General features: G+C 39.7%; 1 protein-coding gene across 2 annotated transcripts; it reads right to left on the bottom strand.

The window, feature by feature from the left end:
• Positions 1-7,522: 7,522 nt before the first annotated feature.
• On the bottom strand, positions 7,523-19,754 carry KIAA1143 (KIAA1143 ortholog). Of its 2 annotated transcripts, XM_042043731.1 has the most exons (4): positions 19,573-19,754; positions 17,407-17,566; positions 10,363-10,445; positions 7,523-10,037 (listed from the first exon to the last, which is right to left on the bottom strand). In XM_042043731.1, the coding sequence occupies exons 1-4, from the start codon at positions 19,678-19,680 to the stop codon at positions 9,951-9,953; spliced, it is 438 nt and encodes a 145-aa protein (XP_041899665.1). In that variant the 5' UTR covers positions 19,681-19,754; the 3' UTR covers positions 7,523-9,950. The 2 variants fall into 2 exon arrangements, with proteins under 2 accessions (XP_041899665.1, XP_041899664.1); XM_042043730.1 differs by lacking the exon at positions 10,363-10,445 and having other exon boundaries at positions 19,573-19,744.
• Between the last annotated feature and the right edge of the window lie 42 nt (positions 19,755-19,796).

The following is a 19,796-nucleotide window of genomic DNA, read 5'->3' as shown; positions in this document are numbered from 1 at the left end:
GAAAAACAACTGATAGCATCTTTCTCTCTGAAGGATGCAGTAAAACAATTTAATGGCCAAATATCCAGTTATATTTCATGGTACAAGCTCAATTTTTTCACATCTCAGCTTCTGGAAGCATTATGTGAGTATGCAAAAAGCCCAGCTTTATTCTGGTTTTTATTTTTACTTCAGTTTTTAATCTCCATATAGCTGTAGAGAAAAACTCAAAAGCCATGAATGCTGAAATGCCAAATTCAAACTCAAATATATAGTATATGCTTATATATATATATCTATATATCTATGTCACACACACATGTATACATACTACTTCATGGTTTGACAAGGAATTTTTTAGAATCCAAGGGCTTGGCAATACTGTGATCATCAATGGCCAGGCATGGCCTTTGGGGATAAAAACACATATGGTTATTTAGCTGAACACGAAGGTACTACCAGTCACAAAAGTGACAGCAACAAATTCTTGGCTGCTAGAAACTGGCATAGTTCCACAGAGTTTCATAGATCAGCAGCTGGGTCACAAACTAAATCCAGAAATCAGGGAAAATAGAAAATCCTGGGAATGCAGACTTTTCAGTTTGCTTCACACCCCTCCATCTTTTGTTAAGCTTTTATTTTTTTTTTTTTTTTTGGCATTTGCACAGAAAACATGTCAGTGTGTCTTTTACAGCACTCCAAGGAAGAAAATTCAAGCTGCTCTGACTGATATTAAAAGATGTGGCATTTGGTAATATTTGGATGCAATCCAACTGCTAAACTGCTGAACTGCAGTTTGTAACGCAAGCACATCTTGAAGGGAAAGCAGCAAAAGAGATGAAAATGGAATTTATCAACAGGAATAAAAGAACATGTGAGCAGAAAGCAGCAGGAGGGATATCCAGTGTCTGAGGATGGAAAGAAGGATAACAAGCACATTAACAGTGGCATTAGCTTATTTAAACACAGCCACATAATGAAGCTGAGCATTAGCGTCATGATAAATTGGAGCAGAGGAATGAGCTTTGAGGGAGGGAGTGAGTGAGTGAGTGGAAACATAGGATACGGCCAAATGTGTCATGGCATGTGGAATGAGAGTGACCCACCTGGAACATCTTAGATGCTGAATAGCACTGCCTGCTACTTACTCAAGTGACAAAAACGAAGTTGCAATATATAGGATTAACGCACATTACAAGAAACAAATTCTCATGCTATTAAAAAGATGATAGTATGGACACTAAAAACTCATAGTAGTGTAACCCACAAGTATTTAGCTGTTGAACAAGTCCATTTGCATTTCATATATTCAAGTGTTAGTAATTAAGGGTGGGATATCAACCTTAAGCTGATACATTTTCCCAGATACTGTCAGTTTAAATCTGACTCTTGCCATCGCTATAGCTTGTTTTTGCTTTTGAAAGGAATGGTGAGGTCCTAGGAGTATGACATCAGCCTTCCTAATGAGAGAACCACAGAAAGTACGGCTGGAAGGGACCTTGCAAGGTCATCTGGTCCAGCCCTCTGCCCTAAGGCAGGATCAATTATACCCAAATCATTCCTGACAGAAGTTTGTCTAACCTGTTCTTGAAAATGTCTGGCAATGATGATCCCACAACCTCCCCAGGCAATCTGTTTCAATATTTCACTACTGTTACAGATGGAAAGCCTGTCCTAATGTCTTCCTTAAATCTCCTTGGCTACAATTTAAATCCATTAGTTCTTTCTGTATTCCCAGTGGACACAGAGAACAATTTACAACTTCCCTCTTTGCAGCAAGCTTTATATGTCTGAACAGTGGTATCACATTCCTATTCCTTTCCCTGCATCTCCTTTCTCTAGATATACTACCCACTTCTTTCAGTCTTTCAGTTCATGTTTTCTAGACTCCTGATCAATACCACTACTTTCTGTTGGAATTTCCAATTGGACAGTATCTTTCTTTTTTGAAGTATAGTGCACAACAGTAGACACATCACTCCAGCTAAGGTCTGAAGCAGAGAATAATTAGAGTAAGATTATTTCACATTTCTTCTCCATGACACATTAATTTATAGAGCTGAAATTGCATTAGCTTTCCTCACACCACGGCCTGTGTTCAGTGCTTAATTCACAGCAGTCACAAATCCCCTCCTGCAGAATAATGACCTCTGAGTAAGAAGCTCCCATTATCTATGTATATTGTTGGCTATAGGAATTCAGTGGCAAGATCCTGGAGTATCCCACACTTAAATTCTCTGAATTTAAACCCACTCACCTCAGACTACCTTGTTCAGGTTTAGTAACAAGCTCACATATCTACCAGTGTCATTTCACTTAGAGCAATGACGTAGTATCAGTAAATAATTTATCCCAAGTTGCCCATCCAGTGTAGAGGAATTCAGCAATGGATCTTCCCTTTAGTACCATGTTTAGTATATTCTGTGTGAAATAATCTGAAACACAAGGCTGTCAGTGTAGAGGAATTGGAGCAGCTTAAAATATGGAAAATTATATATGAAACATTATAGTTCAGAGGTGTCCCAATCAGATGAAAGGCCTCCAACCTACCTGTATCCTGATGACCATAATGCCCAGGGAGTGGAAGGCTTTCATTCACCAATAATACCCAAATTAGGATTAAATGGGAATTGCATCCTATCAGGTTTCTAGTTACTTGTCCAGAAGGGAAGTTCAATCTCTATTCATATCTGTAATGTATGGAATTATATTTGTCCTATTATATAATCTTAAAATGTGCTAAAGGAACCAGCTACAGTTTCTCTTTCTGCTCTACAGGCAGATCCTTCTCTTTAGCAGCTGGAGAAATTTGCAGATACACTGTGAAGCAGACAGAACAAGGTTCTTCAGTAAAGGAGGCCTAAACAACAACCCAAAAATACACTGTCGTAAGAAAAGGCTTAACTCTGCAAGTGCCAAATTGGTTTGTCACTTGAAGTAGAATTACAGGTTACCCATACACTGTTTAAAAGCATATGAAGCATTTAAATGAAATTTCAAAATTGCTCTGAATTTGACCCTCCTCTAATTTTGATTTTTACCAAGTATTTTAAGCAATTTGGAATGATTAAAATTTTATATTGGAATACTAAGTAGCTCAAAGGAAGAAGTCTTCTAATTTCCATCAAACTCAGATACATAATTCCCACAAGTGACTTTGAAAATCTCTGTTTTCAGTGTTGTTGTCCATTGGATAAACAGCTCAAACATCACTGGCTTTTTGCACAAACTTCATCTGCCTGAAATAATTTATGAAAATCATAAAACTGATTTAAGCTCTTCTCAGTGCTCCATAAATTTTATGTAGCCCTTAAATTATAAAGCTGCTGCTGCTGCTGCTGCTGCTGCTGGGGCACTTATCAGAACAATGCTTAATCTCTTCTCTCAAGATAGTTGGCATGTCAGAGGAGAAAAGAAGGGACTCAGGCAGCTGAACTGTTTGTTTCAATTTAACAGGGCAGAATAAAACAGCCTAGATGCCACGGCTCTAGTCCCAGTGAAACTGTGTGCATCAAGGTTTTATTGCAAAACTAAGTTGTTCTAACCTTGCCCTGCTTTTCCTTGGTTTTAAACCAGGAAATAGCTTTCATTGATTTCACAGGGACTCTTTTTGCACACATCATCAGGTTTGTGATACTTGAGATGTTCCCTGCCTAATTTATAATCAGTGTATTCTTGTTCTGATATACAACAATAAAATTCTGCATCTGTCCAATTACCCATCGGCGTGAAAATACTGTGCAAACCTCACTTCATCCTTATCAGATAGTCTCTCTCTCAGCCCAAAGCTGTATCAGAACAGGTAGGGTTTTTTCTTTTACTAGGGTTTTATGTAGGGATTTTTCTTTTACTAAAATCAGAGGTTTTATGACTGTTCGGTTTCTTTTTTAAATCTCTTACCTTCTTCAGCAAAGACTGAAAGCATTTTTGGAACTGTATATAACACAAGGTGAAAATAAAGTCCGAGCATAGAATAACTATGATTGAATGTACTCCTTTACTCTTAAATTTGGCCTGGTAACATATTAAAAATGCAGACTGATTTATTAAGATTTTGGCTTGTGCTAGCTAACTCAGATTAAAAGTAAGCTGCTTTTTCTGGTTAAGTCTCCTCTGGAGTAGCCCCGTCTTCAGAGGCAGAGTGATCTGGACTTTATAAGACTCATTCTTTTCAGTGTTTCATCATGGGGATCCAAAGTCAGCAGCTGCTATAATCTTTTCCTCAGCCCTGACTTTCCAGCTCTCTCCACTCTACTGGTAGCATTCCCTAGTCTGTCATTCAGACAGTTGTCATCTTTAAGGGATGTGTTTCAACCTCTCTATACTCACGCTTTTCTCCCACATAACCCTGTGAGTTTCATCCTTCCTCGTAGGCTGTTTTTGCTCAGAGGTATACAAACCATCTGTGCCTCTAATACAATGTTCTTAAATAGCCTCCAGGCAGATCTCTATGGTTTTTAAGTACTTCTCTTTGCCCTTCAGCCTGCTGTTAACCATTTTCCTCAGAGTTTTATAATCTGCTCTTTTAAAGTTCGTTGTTACTGTGCTGTCCCTAAGGGAACAACTCTTTCATGATATCAAAACTAAAAGTGTGCAGTGATCACCGTTATCCTACAGAGGCTTGACAACACCTACCTCTAATAACTTCTGCCTCTTACAAGCTAGCTCCCTCTTGCCCATGGCCTCAACTAATCAGGCATGGCACTGAGGACTGCCACTGGAGTCAAGGAAAAGGAATTCTTTGCCATATGGATTGGAATGGCACCAAAGCCACTTGTCCTGATAAGAGGGAAAGAACTGCTTTTACCAGCTGTTGCTTTACCTTCAACAAAAAATATGTTAACAGAGAGGTAAATAACAGTAAAATTCAATCTTGTGTAATTTTCCTGACTGGTCCCATTCATTTTCTCCAGGAGGAAGTGAATTCCCAGAGGCTGGCTCTGAGATTTTATAGGTTCTCAAAATCTTGAGGTAGTCTACAGGAGGTTGCAGTCGCATAAAACCCCGTGATGTGTCTCCCCTGGTTTTAATGGCTATCTTTGTGACTGCTGCCTGTGAAATGCTCTCAAGGAAGTGGGGTAGAAGGGAAGGTCTACGACATGAAACATGTCTTTGCAGATTAGTACCTTGCCCTAGGAATGGGAATAAAGGGATGATACTGAAGAGGCAGCTGATACACCAGCCTTTCTGTTTGCTGAATGCACAAAGAATTGATTTATGGCATCTTGCCACAGGAGAGGCCTATAGGTTATTAACCAACTTCAATGGACAAACACTTGCTGAGACTGCACATCATACCTCTTGTGCTGCACAAAAGGTAATGACTCATCTGCAGGCAAGCCTGATGTCCTTGAGAATGCAGTTGGCTCTGCACAGCCAAGTGAAGCATTACTTAGTTAATACATCACACCATAAGGGAAACAATCAGCTGAAACGATGACATTGCTGCTTCCTAACAGGATTATATACTGAAGCACTGTAAAAAAGGACATTAAGTCCTGTGATGAAACTTAAAAAATGTGTAATTAAAACTGTTAAATACAGGCTTCTTGTGCTCAGTGTCTGCAAAACACAGCTTTTGATCCTGCAAATGATATTTCTTGGGAAAGCGCTGGACAAAAAAATCAGATAGAATTATCAGAATAGAATTCTGACTCACCCCTTCCTCTTTAGGCCAATGAAATGAACATTTGCAGTACAACAAATTTCATTTATTTCAGAAATACAACAGCATCTATTGCTGCAATGCTACTACAGTTCACCAGATTTGTTGCACCTCACTACTCAGCTAACACCATCAATAAATGTTCTAGTCTTAATGAACTGGGAAATTTCAAGTACTTTGTTAATAAAAACTGTACAAGATTCCCATACGAGGTAACAGGCCACATCTGACCAAGATTCCTGTACTGACTAACAAGCCTCAGCTACTCTCACCTTGCTCCTCCAGCACTTCTCTCACATTTAACTGGGCAAACTCCCTGAGAAAATAAATGCATATACATTCTCTACTGCTGGAGGGGTTAAAAGACTAGGAAGGGAGGCAAGGAAGAGCAAGAGAAGGAAAATCCAGGAAAATTATCCTTTTCTGTCCTAGCCTCATGTTCCACGTGCTTAACTTTGGCTTCCCCTTTATAAGAAAGTTGTGATTATCTTCCTATGGCCCATTAAGACAGGTGATTGCTTAAGAGTTTTACCTTTCTTTCCTAAATGAACAAGTAATTGTTCTCTTTAGTCACAGGTTTCATAGGGAGTTGATAAGTGTGTGTGATTTTCCTGGTGTGTCATAGTAAAAACACTGAATTTTCACATGACTACCTAATTAAAATGCTTTTGAGCATCACTCACACCTCTTAATAACTCTATTCAATCAGTTATTGTTAGGTGAACTGGGAGTGAAATACAATGAATACAGAAGTCTCCTCCTGGTCAGAGCACTATAAATGTCAGAATAAAGGAAAGAAGCTGGGTTTCCATATCCACCTTTCTTTTCCCTGCTGTGTTGCCTGAAGAACAACACACCTTTTAATTTATTATTTCCAAGTAAACACAATCAATTGATTTGCATTCCAAACACCTATCATAAAGTTGTAGGACAAGAAGCACGATTAAGCAAAAGTACTGCACTCGATACTTCAAGGTAACCCTCCTTTTACTGGACTTCAGACTCCCGTCTTTCACTAAAAATGGTGACTTTTGTTTAAATGCAATTACTAACCAGATTCAAACAAGATCCCACTCTTATTTTGAACAGACCAGATCAACTGCATATTTGTGAGGGTTTCTCTAATTTTAAGGTAAAACCAAATTCCCTCTGGTCCTTGGCAAGCACTTATCTTGATAGCCATGTCTCCTAAACAGCCTCACGGCTCAAGTCAAGAGCTTCCAGGTTGTGCAAGAAAAATGTAAGCAAACATATTTCTGTGCTGATGAACAGAACCAGAAAACTTTTAAGTAAGCAGCCAATGGTTAATTCATTCTTTTAGATGAGTCTCAGCAAGTCAGAGTTTTTACTCCATTGTTGACATATGCCCAAATATTCCTTTTGTATGCTGGAAAGCTACAAGATTACTCATGGCTGTGTATGTGTATATATATATACACACATACACATATGTGTATTTAATGGATTCAAAGAAGTTTTAAGCATACAAAATAAATGGAAATACTAAGCCCTGGGAACCTTTGGTTTTGTACTTCTTTAAATTTGTTCTTCTTTTATATATAGAGAATACAGACAAATTATGTATCTACAAATGTAGCATGTCCTCATGGGAATAATCAGGTTGCCACACAGTACCTCTCTCACTATTCTAATATGAGACCAGTGCAACAAGACTTTAATACCCATTTACAGGTCTGGTTTCAATTTTCTGAAAGGACAACAGATCTATTCATTTTCAAACTCAGGGTAACATAGACTCACACAAAAGGTGTGAAACAGTGTGCAGACTTGCATCTGATGTTATGCTGCAGGAAGCTGGTATGTAGAGAGATAGGCAACAGGTACAGGAGGCTCCAATATCAGGCAGCAAAAAAAATCTCATTTCATGTACTGAAATTTTTATTAAAATATCTTTGATCCACTTAAAAGAAAACATAATTTATTGTTTAATACCAGATGAACAAACTAAAACCAGCTGTTTCACACAGCAACTTGAAATTTGCTCCTCAACGAAGCTTTACAGGCCGAATAATTTTGACTGTTCTGTCACACAGCAGAACTGGTTTCATATGGTTACAGAACACACCATACATCCAAATAATTTCAAAGTCACTAGTCACATTTCCACCACCGTGTTCTCCCAAATCCCATCACCTTTCAGTGTCATTTTGAATTTCAGCACATCCTGTTACAGAAAAGGTGCTGAAATGGTCACTTTCTTTCTACATCCACCTGCCAAGATTGTTACTCTCCCTTTAAGACCTGGGGGTCAGAAGCAGAACCTGAGGGTCTTGCTCCAGGTTCGTGGAGGCAGGAGGTGCCAGGATCCCTTTAAAAGTAGGACAACACTCACACAGGCCTCTCTTTCGTTCTGCTAGCTACTGAGAAGCTGAGGCAGCGCAAGGCAGAAGCTCCCCTTTGTTTTGGTCTCTGGGCCAGCAAGGACGTTTTCTTCAGACCTTTTTTCCTTCCTTTCTCTTTCATTGTTGTCACCCAGGATGGCCAGCCATGGCACCACAGTGGGAAAAACAGAACAGCTCCTGCTCCATACAGTCACTCCAGCCCACCAGCAGCACTCAGTTGAAGCGGGAGGGCACAGAGTCCAGGTTGCCCCAGCCATCTGCCTGTCATCTTCTGCTGAGGAAGAGGCCAAGTCCCTCCACGAGTTCCAGCTGCTGACCAGTTCCAGCTGCCACTGCTGATGGAGCTGCTGCCGCTGCCGGGAGAGAGACCCTGTTGGGTGATGTGGAGCAAACGGATCAGCAGCATTTGATTGGTTTTGGAGTCCAGGTTTCCTTTTGTTTTGTCCTTGTTCCTCATTGGTTGTTGTTTGGGGGAAGAGGGACTTTTATAATCAGAGTTTCAGCAGGGACTTTTATAATCACAGAGTATCAGATGCTGTGGGGCTTTTTTCCCCTTTGTTCTCTCTCCACCACATGGTCAGGAGAAGGGGCTGCTCCACCAGCTTGTCTCTGTCCCCTGGACCACGTGGTCTTTTATGAAGGCCAACATTTTTGGGGACAGACTTCTCTGCTACCTTGTTTTCTTGGTTCCTGGATAGTCCATGGGATTCAGCACCTTTGTATCTAGTGATGATTACTGTTATTCTGCCTGTTGCTAATTCATTTCTTAATAAACTGTTATTTTTTCACTTATATGTTCTTGCTTTCATCTCTGCTTATTGGTGAAAGGGGAGCAGTTACAACTAAAAGGGGCAGTAACTCATTTTGGAGTGTCTGCCCCAGAAACTGTCTTAAACCAAGACACACAACAGCTAGTGTTTCTTGACTTAAATTCCCTGTTTACAACTTCCCCCCTACTTGAAGAAAACTAAGTTAATGCTTTTCCACAACTTAAAGATGAAATACATTTTTTTAAACAAGCTGAGATCCCAAATAATTATGAAACATAAGTAGCCAACTGGAACAAATATAATTTAAAAAAAAAAACCAAAACACCACCAAACCACTGAGCCCATCAGTGTCAAAACCAAATTGCACAATCTCTAACGGTTTAGGCTTCTTTTGTATTAGTTGATACCATCAACTAGAATCAAAATCTTTATACCTTGCTATCACAACCAATTCAAACTAATTTGATGTTTCTCAGACTGAATGCACCAAAGACAGGATCAAGACTACATGACTTCAGTAACTGCAGCGTCATTTACGGTAAGGCTCTGCAAAGAGCTGATCTTGCAAATCACAAATGCAAAGGTTGTGCAAACCTTAACAAAAGTTAAGCTATGAGACAGAAAACTTCAGTCTCTGTTCCACAGCAATGAGGTGTCTCTCTTGAATGTCAATAATAACAGGTAAAAACTACACAACTGTCAACTAAGGCTATTCAATACAGAGGAAATACTTTTTAGTAATGGAGGGCATTTTAAAATGGATTGATTGAAAATCTATAAGCTGAATATATACAGGTATATCTTGCTACTCATTGTGACCTCAAATAGCTTTTACATACATGGTTAAATTCTCTTTTAAAATAAAGACATGACATACAGTTCCAACTAACTGCAAAGACTTAGCTCTTGCTAATTTTATACTATATTTCTCTAGTTGGACGATAACAAAGTAAGAGAAAACTCAGACACCATGCTTCAATTTCTATGAAAGCCCTCAATGTTATTTAGGTCTCTAGAAGGGCAAGTAAAAGGTAAAAAAATACAACCCCTAATCATCATTTTCCTCATCATCAAATGAGAGAAGACTGCTGTTTTTGACTTGCTTAGCTGTACTCTGAGAAGTAGTTGCTTCCCTCTTAGTTTTCTTTGCTTCTTTCATCTTCTTACTTGAGCTTACATTGAAGTCCAAACACTTCTCTGATGAACGTTTGGCTGGTTTCCTGAACATAATTTTTCCATCAGCAGGTTCTGGTTCATCATCTGTAATAAAGAGAGTAAAGTCAGAACTCATCTGCACATGTTCACAAACAGACTTTCACTATTATCCTGAACCACTATGATCTTGGACCAAGATCAGTGAGACCTCTGAGAGAATACAACTATCATGAAAATGTACTTTTCGGCCATAAATTCTGTATCAATGAATGTCCTTTATGAACACACACCTGCTCCATGGCAGCCAGCCCTTGAAGACCATCCTCCTGCAGTTCCTATTGGAAATGGGGTTTCACTAACCAGAGCTCTAACTTAGAAGAGCCTGTGTGCAGTAGAGCTTTTCCCACACATTCCATTCACATCCGCTTACCAAAATGGAGAGGATAACTTCATAGGATCCTCTCACTCTGCTTCCGTATTTGTAGAATTCATGACAACAAATGCATGGCATCTCTGTAAATAACAAAATGGCACACGTACAAGAAAAACCATTTTTTCCCTAATATATTCTGTTCTGCTGAGACAGCTGAAAAGATCACATGGTAATAAACCTCCCCTTTATTATCATAAGGGATGAAAGTTTCAGGGTTTCTTTGTATCTGCAAAATCACCCAACTATTCCAACTGACTGATTTTGCTCTAGTACATGCAGAGGAGAGACAACGATCCTGAAAACAGGAGAAGTCCCTTCCATGATTATCAGGCAGTGGGAAAGCTACTGCATAAGTAACAGCATCAGGGCAGTATTTCTGGAAGATAAAGTGTAATTGTAAAGTCGTGAATCAGACACAAAGGTTCATGCTGCAGTAGTTTGCAATTTTTGTAATGTATATGTGACAGAATGTTAAGGAGCCATAGGTTCTGTGCAAGGTATTTTTCCTAAATTACTTTTGTGAAATTCATTACTCAACAGAAATGTGTTTGACAAGATTATGTGCTATTTAATTATAACCAATAAATAACTTTTCCCTTTAGCACAAATTCATTCCTCAGTATATCAGCACTATGGCAGAAGACTTAACATTTCAGTGTTATCTACACAGCACTGGCTGAAACTCTTTTCAGTGCCTTCTCAAAACAATACAACTAATAAATCTGGTATCTTAAGGGTTGTGTGGTACAAATGAAGACATCAACTTCAGCAGGAAATTTCACTTAGAATTCCTTAATTTTCAGAGCCCCTTTTCAAGAAGAAACCGAGCTTGAAAAACTAAGCATCAATTCTGTCAGTGGCTCCTATAGAATTAATACTCCCAAGAGGTGCATAAGATGATGAGCTGGAGCACACGTCGTATTGAGGAGCAGCAGGGACCTGGGGTTGTCCAGTCTGGAGAAAAGGAGCTTAAGTGAGACCTTATCTCTATCTGCAACTACCTGGAAGGAGGTTGTAGTGAGGTAGGCAGCAGTCTCTTCTCCCAAATAACAAGCAATAGGACGAGAAATGGCCGCATGGGGAAATTTAGATTGCATACCAGGAAAAATTTCTTCACTGTGAGAGTTGTCAGGGTTGGAACAAGTTGTCCAGGGAAGCAATGGAAACACCATCCCTTGCACTGTTCAAAAAACATGTGGCACCTGGGGACATGGTTTAGTGGCAACAAAGCAGTGCAAGTTTAATAAGTGGAACTCTGTGGATCTTAGAGGTCTTTTCCAAACCAAACAATTCCTTGATTCTATGATTCTATACTAGTTTATGAGAAAATACTACTATGCAGAAAATAACTAACCAGCTTTGGGGAAAAATATTTCAGTCTTGGCACATTAGAAAAGCATTACAGTTACAAGGAATTACCAGCAATAATAAACTGTAGATATGAAAAGAATACTTCTCAATCGATCCATTGAGAACTGTGCGTGGAGAGCTTTGGTGTTTACATGCTGTACATGTGACACAGAAGTTTAGGAAGGGCCTACAGTAAATTCTGGGAGGGAAATAGAACTCCTGAAAGCATATTACACCTAGTGAATCAGAATACGCTATGCATCATTTTTCTCAGAAGCTGGACCTCCACTTTTGGGCTCAGAAGTTTAATAGCAAATGATTCCCCTTACTAATTGCTGCATAACTACAATGTTTATTTGGAAACACAGATCTTCTAATTTAAATAAGGTCTGAGACACAATATAAGCCAAATTCTGGGGAAAAAAAAGTCGACCTATAAGAAGAACTTCCCTTATGCGCAGACACAACTGTCTATGTACTGGAGCCAGTCTGAGTACCAACTGTATATAGTACCCATACTGCTGTAGAAATGACACAACCAGCTACTGGATAAGCATGAGGAGCAAAACAATCAAACCTTACTGGACACTCTCTAACAAACTGATTACTACATTTTCTTAGAGTGGTAAATTTAAAAACCTAACCCCTAAAAATGTAGTTCAAAGCATATCCACAAAAGAAAACAGATAAACAGTCTGTGTTTGGAATCCATGGAAAAATAGAGGACAGAAATTTTAATTTTACACACAACTGTCCTGCTGCCCACATTGTGAACTGAAAATATGAAATGAAAATAATTTCATTTTGCCAACCAGATGGAGAAACTGGTAAGTACCTTTGCAATATGAATTTAAATATGAAATAAGCTAAGGGCACAAACAGCAAAGCTCAAAAACTCCACCAAAATGGCAACTAGCTCAGCTCTGACCTCCAGCGCCACAATACTATTTGCAGGTTATTCTGCATCAAAGGAAATTATTTTAGCTCTTGGCCTGGTTAAACACTGTCAAAATTTCATTATATGCTCAAGGACATTCCCTTCAGCAGGAAGCCCAGGCCAGCTTCAGAGAGCAATGTGTGTTGGCAGTGCTTGGCAAACAATGAAGCAGATGAGGAAACACCATAGGCCTGGCCTTACCAACATGTGCAGAGAGTGAAGACAGACTACACTTTTTGAAAGAATTTGATGTAGCAGTTCAAGAAATTTGTGTTGATTTGTTAAGATTGTCTTTTCCAGCTGGTAAAACAACCTCACTTTATCCTTTGTAATTTCACCAGGTTCTTATGTATCAGCTATCTTTTTTGTTTGCATCAAGGACCTACAAAAAACTGACTTGTATTAAGCAATGCAAAAAAAAAAAAAAAAAAACGAAAGAAACAATCTCAGTGTTGGTAGCTTTTAAAACAGAGTCCTAATAGAAGATTCTGTTAGTATTACAAATTATGGAAAGCGGGATTTCTGGTAAGCAAACTGAAATACACAAAGTAAAATACATAAAAGCACTACAGGAGAAATAATAAAATCCACTTCTAAAAAATGAGTCAAAAACTACACTAGTAGTTCAAAGTCCCACTGTTCTTAATCATTGCTGCTTTTTACTTGGATCACAAACTTTTACACTCCTTGACCAACAGTCAGATGTTGAGCTGAAAACTCACTTCACAAGTGACATCAATTTAAGAAGTCACAAAGTCAGAAATCTCTTCTTTTCTTTTAATTTCAAGTTATATATTACAATAAAAGTAGAAATGAGAGTCTGAAAAAGAAATATTGCTTTTCAGTTTACAGGGCTTTTCTATTTAGTAGTCATTTGTGTAGTTAGCAATGTCCACATGGGTCAATGAGGCAACAACAGGAAACAAATGCCACTAAACTGTCAGGAACAGCCAGAGGAACACTGGAAACCATATACATCTACCCAAAGATAGGGGGTCGGGAAAAAATTTACAATAACCTGGCAAATTTGTTAATGGTTTCTAAGACTAGAAGTTCAGGTCAGCCATTTCAGATGCCCCTTACAGTGCTTTCTGGCCACCCATTCTCTCTGTATGCCTTTGGAAGCATTTACTGCAGGAATTTGGCACACTGGTGGTTTGAAGAGAAGAAGGCCAGTCTTGCTCCAGTAGTCAGTCTCAACTGTATATGAGAACACTTGGGAAGTTTTTCTTACTTAAATACTGCAAAGTTAGCTTTGATTTAGGTTCCTGCTACTTCACATGATAAAGAACACCATTAACTCTGTGAGACATACTGGATATATAATCAGAGCAGCCTGTGCCTATTCAGAAAGAGCTCCAATAGCCAAAACAGCATGGACTGTTTTCTCCTTATCTTCTTTCTCTACTGTCCTTCCTCAGAACCCAGCATATAGAATGAAACAAGAAAAATATTATATGGCTTTGAACATGAAAGGATACCTTTTCCCAAATTTGGTCATCTGCACATGTTAGTGTCCCAGAGGCCATATGAAGTAGAAAAGCACTAGGGAACAAAATTTGATTTAATAGATTATAACGAATGCTGGGATAAACTATCTTGCAGTAATTGACATATTTTCTTTTGTGCAAATTTAATTTTTCATAAGACCATTTGTCTCTGAACCAACAGTGACAATTTATAAAATGATGCATAAAACATTAAGCAAAATCACTGCTGATAAACAAACTACTTATTTTTAAAAAGCTTCTAAGTCTCTGCTCCATGGAGAAAAATATTTCAATATAGAAGGGCTTTTTCTCATATAAGAAAGGTTTGGTCCTAAATAAAAAAGATCCCTGTGACTCTCTACTTGCGGAAGCCGAGAGAAAATCTTCACTAGGATTTGCTCTGCCTTAGGAGGCAACTAAGTGCAGCTAGGACATTAATCAGCTGGTTTTACCACATTAATGCAAAAGTGTTTAACACAAAAGGTATTATTCATCTATAAAAGAAAATGCAAATCATGGGAACATCTGGCGTCTAAAGTTAAAAAAAAAAAACCAACACAAAACCACCAAAAACTGTAGCCATGTCAAAAAGGTTATAGAAGAAAACAAAGGAGAACGTATGTAAATGAAATACGGAAAATTCTAGAGTAAAATCACAATCCTAAACCTGAAGACAAGGTCCTTCAAATTAAGACAATCACTACAGATCTAAAAGAGGAGAGGGCAGAACTTTAAAACTGAGTATTTCCCATGTTTTGAAAAATTGCATTCACAACAGATAGCTAGTAACACATTTCTTAGGAGCTATCAAAGTGCCTCAGCATGGATGCATGCTGGAAAGGAAGATTATCAGCTGGGAAATTTACTTTCCTATTACCTTTACAGCTTCATGTAATTTCACTAATGATCTAAGTTGGGGCTATATAGTATGGTCCACTATTAGCAATTAAATTAATTTGACTTTCAACTCTGGGATAAAAATCAAAGCAACATGAAATGCAACCAAGTCATGCGGCACCAAACTTTCTTTATACTTCCCATTTTCAGACAAAAAAAATAAAAGAAATTCACGTTACTCAACATTCTTTTTATTAAACTGGAAGTAAACAGATGTCTAAACACCTGCCTCAGACTAGAAATCAGAATTTAAAGCTAGAGGTCAGACTGACAGTGCAAAAAAGGCCCAAAAGGCAAAAAAGCCTTCAGCAAGCTGTAGCATAGTCACACACACCTTCCTTCATTGAAAATTTCACACTGGGTTCTCTCCATAGCAGAGGAACACAGTAGCACTTACCCTGTTTATTCCCATAAGCCATAAAAAGGAAAAGGACACGAAGACCTCATATTAACTGCAAAGGCAGATGAATGAATAGTAACACAATAATGCAGAACAGAGGGCAGCAGTCCCCAACACTCCTGCTACCTACTTCTGTGGATTTTTTTCCACCAAATGCAAGTTATTACTGAAGGGCTGAAGGGGTAATAAGCAGAGGTGACAAAGTCCTACAGGGACTCAATACTGCCATCCTCACTACATACAATTATGTCTTAGGAATGTCTTTTTCCACCAAATAAGTTCAGTCACTCTATTCAAATACACTTCCATTTCACACAGTGTATTCAGCTTCGTAGCTCTTTTGGACTTTTTTCACAGCATGGACTCCACCTCAATAGATTCTCATGGACAACTACTTCTTTTTGCCCAGCCTTACAAAATCATTTTTCCTCCTACTGTGATCATTCAAAGTTCAAGTTGCTTATATGAAAAGGAAGCCAATGCTCAGAAAGAACCATGACATTTCTTTCCAATAAGTTGAAACTTCTCCCAATACTAGGAGGGTAAAAAGAAATTGTGTGATGACTTTAGCAACTGCAACACGAAGCATCTATATGCATTACACTTCAGTAAGAAGACACCAGGAAGTAAGGCCAAAGCTGAACATATATTCTCAGAGGAGTTCAAGTCATATACCTGCTTAGACCTCACAAATACATATCTACCTGCAGAAACAAATAGGACGCAGTTCTATTCAGTTTCAAGCTAACCTACATTATTAAAACTTAAAGATTTCTCATCAATCTGCTTTTCAAAAAATGTAAGATTCTCAACATACTTTCTCCCACTGCTGTTACTGACTTCGCCATTTATACCATTTAAACTTTAACACATACGTCTACACAGAGGCAGCACAAACTTGAATTTTCAAATCCGAATGGCATACAGAGAAGCTAAGGATGTCATATTGATAGCCATGTGCTAGGCCTCACAGTGGGCTCTAAATTCAATTGGCAGCTTTTGTAAATAGCCATAATGGCTAACCACAGAAGATATCCAGTTTCTATGATTCACCTATTTTATACTTGTGAGGTTCCAGTCCTATATTCTTAATTGTCAAGACATTTCCACTAGAGACAGTAGTAGCTACATTCAATCTGTCAAGTCTTCCGTCAGCAAAAGATAAAGCTACATTTCATCACACCCTGTGTGATGATTGAAGTTTCTGGACACTCAAAGCACTTAATCATATCTGAATGATGAATACTGAGAGAAATTCTTAACATAACCGTATCCATCAGGTGCAGTTTCACATCATTATTGTCAAACTATAGCAGTCCCTCCCACACGGCTTCCATCTTTCCATTCTGGGTAGTTCTTTTAGCAAAGAAACCTTTTTTTTCTGGACCTTGCTGGTTTTTGGCACTATTGTACCATCTGTTTAGTTTTGCTTAATATATTTGCAAGTCACAACACATACTGGGGTTGATTTTAAGCAAGTAATAACATGGACCAGTCAGCTAATATGTTCCCAAGCCACACATCTGCCATTCTTTCCACTGAAGACAGACCTGAATCCCTCTGCCCTGACACTCTCTTTTATGAACTCACACAATTACCTTTAAAACATCCACTCCACTGTCAAATTTGGCTGAACTAGTCAATGAGTCAAAAAATTATCACAGGTGATGTCAAATGACTGTGCACTGGAATAATACAACAAAAAAAATTAATTTAAGGGGGTATTTAGAGGGAGGATGGTGCACAATCAAGAAGTACAGAACTACGTAATTATAAAAAGCCAGACATCCTGAATATATACTTAATGACTTGAGATTAGGAGCCACAAGTACAAATTATTTAGGTGAAAAATTCAGAACTAATCAAAGACAGTATTAAATGGTAGAAAACTGAGCAAATATCAGGCCCCCTTTTATGGGTTATCTCTTTGACTACACAAAGCAAGAAATTAGTAGTTTGAAATTCACCTGATTCATTTGACTTTAAGGCCTCTTTGATTTGCTGTTTAATTTTCATGGCTTCTTCAGCAGTCAAGTCCCCTTTCTTCAGTGTCACCACTTGAGGTTGCTCATCTTCCCTGTCACTGCCATTGTCACTGTCATCATCCGCAAGGGAAAGCTGTTCTCTCTGGACAAGAGAGAAATAAAAGCCATTCAGGTAATCACTCCAGTTGTGAGCCAGTCCTCTTTGGTTTCACTTTTGCAGAAGGGTTATTGAGGAGACTTGGCTGCCAGCGCCGGGCCCTCCCAACACACGTTGTCCAAAGGACACTCCAATTCTACCACTGAGACATGGCTTCCCATTGAAAAAACCAGCATGGGATTATGGGCTCCTTCAATTAAGACACTGGAACAGCAAGGACATGGAAAGTGAGAAATCATTCCTTTTGTTCACCATCTTGACTATACAGGCACTGTCTGCCACGCAGCACTAAGAAAAACTTTAAATGCATGGGTCCATATTTGAACCCTCTATGCTGCACTCAAAACAGCACAAAGGGAAATGTGGTCCATGGTGGCTGGGTTATCAAACCTGCCTAAGCAAATCACTGTAAGCAGCACTGACACAAGGAAGATCATACTCCTGTTTCTACTCTCTCAAACTTGTGCACTGAGACGGGAGAATCATTTGGGATAATTTTTTTTTTTTTAAATAAACCTTCTGCCATGGAAACCTCAGTGCAGCAACCTGAAGTTTGGCAATATTAGAGGAACTGAGAACTTCACTTTGTAAGGAAACATATAGGCAGTATTATTTTAATCCACTGAATTTACCAAGAGATAGACAAAATGTAGTCTTTCTTATGAGGTGAAACAGTTTGCACTAGATTTATTAACGGCACACTTTATCTGAAATTCCAGCTCGTGAAGAGTTTTTTGTTTAACAAATCATTGTGACTATTACTTTACTGACCACCCTGGAGAGGTCAGGTGGTCATGGCTTCCTTAGCTCAAGATCCACGTATACTTGAAATGAACCTTAAAAGGCAATACAGGCACATGGAGCCAGTGGTGAAATTCAATACATTGCTTGCAATAAAAGGTATTTTCCTAAGTAGCTTGTAAATTCACAGTGGCACAAGTACAACTCAACTCCCTCCACTGGGAAAGGGAGAGGTTTTTTCACTAAGTTAATTTTTGGCAACATAAAGTTCGAGCTGGGATCATCCAAACATTTGTACAAGTAAGACTAGGTAACAACATAACTGCACAAACAGCGCTACAGCTCAAGTTTTCCTAGTCATCAAAAAGAACAGTTTTACATGTGCTATACCACAATAATGATCGGCTCATTCTTAAGGTAATCTGTAAAACCCTACTTAGAGGGAAACACGTGCAAAAGCATACTGAAAGCAGAAAAAAACTGTGCCTCAGGAAAGGCTGCCTTTTAATAAGCTAGTTCAGACCCTACTGCCCCTGCCCTGCCTTTCCGGCCATCACACCGCAGGTCGTGACCACGGACCTACAGCAAGATGGTCTGGGTTGGGCGGGACCTTAAAGATCATCCAGTTCCAACCCTCCTGCCGTGGACAGGGACACCTCCCACTAGACCAGGTTGCTCAGAGCCCTATCCAGCCGAGCCTTGAACAGTTGCAGGGATGGGGCATCCATCATTTCCCTAGGCAACCTGTCTCACCACCTTCACAGTCAAGAATTTTTTTCCATATATCTAACCTAAATTTTCCCTCTTTCAGTTCGAACCCACGTTAACTCCTTTCCAAAAAAAAAAAATTACTGTATTTTTGGAACACTTTTTCCACACCGCCCCCCTCCTTCCTGGGCTTTTTAAAGGCCAGCTCAAGGTGGGATACACCGCTGTTCCCCCGGTGCCTCCACAGCCCGGTCGGGCACGGAGAGGCTGAAGCGGCTGCTCCGCAAGGCCAGCACAGCAGCCTTGCTCAGACCTGTCGCAGTTGTTTTGATCCGCCAACACAGAAGAAAAAACAAGTTAGACGATTTCGGCCAGTTTCAAGCGGGTAACTACGGCTCCCCTTGCACTACAAAGCCCTGGAATGCTGCTTCCCCACCGCCCGCTACGGGAGAAGGAAGGGGGCGGGGATGGGCGGGCATCGAAGCTCGGGAAGCGCCATGAAGCGGGCGCTGCCCCTTCCCACCCCCGGGCCAGGGCGTTACCTTGGTGTCCACCGTGGGGCCCTCCCGATACCCGACCCGCCGCTTGAAGCGGCTGAGGAAGGCGGGCTCGGCCGGCCGCACGTAGGAGACCTGGTTCCTCTTGCTCATGGCGACCGCGACCGCCCCCGCGCCCGCGCCCCTCGCCTCGCGCGCTTCCGGGCGGCACGCGACAGGCCCGCCCTCCCTTCCGGAACGCCCCGGCACGTGACGGGGGCTCGGGCGCT

Source organism: Corvus kubaryi, unplaced genomic scaffold (assembly GCF_017639235.1).
Source record: "Corvus kubaryi isolate FWS band 111438036 unplaced genomic scaffold, C.kubaryi_AGA036_p1.0 37398, whole genome shotgun sequence".
In the NCBI taxonomy this organism is placed as follows: domain Eukaryota; kingdom Metazoa; phylum Chordata; class Aves; order Passeriformes; family Corvidae; genus Corvus; species Corvus kubaryi.
Note: the sequence above shows the minus strand (reverse complement) of the source record. Positions and strands in the feature narration are given on the sequence as shown.

Excerpts from the sequence above, each read along its gene's own strand:
- KIAA1143 (XM_042043730.1), bottom strand. The coding sequence starts at position 19,680 with ATGAGCAAGAGGAACCAGGTCTCCTACGTGCGGCCGGCCGAGCCCGCC. Across the intron at positions 17,567-19,572 it reads GCCCCACGGTGGACACCAAG|AGAGAACAGCTTTCCCTTGC; the intron begins GTAACGCCCTGG and ends TCTCTTGTCCAG. Across the intron at positions 10,038-17,406 it reads CTTAAAGTCAAATGAATCAG|ATGATGAACCAGAACCTGCT; the intron begins GTGAATTTCAAA and ends TCTTTATTACAG.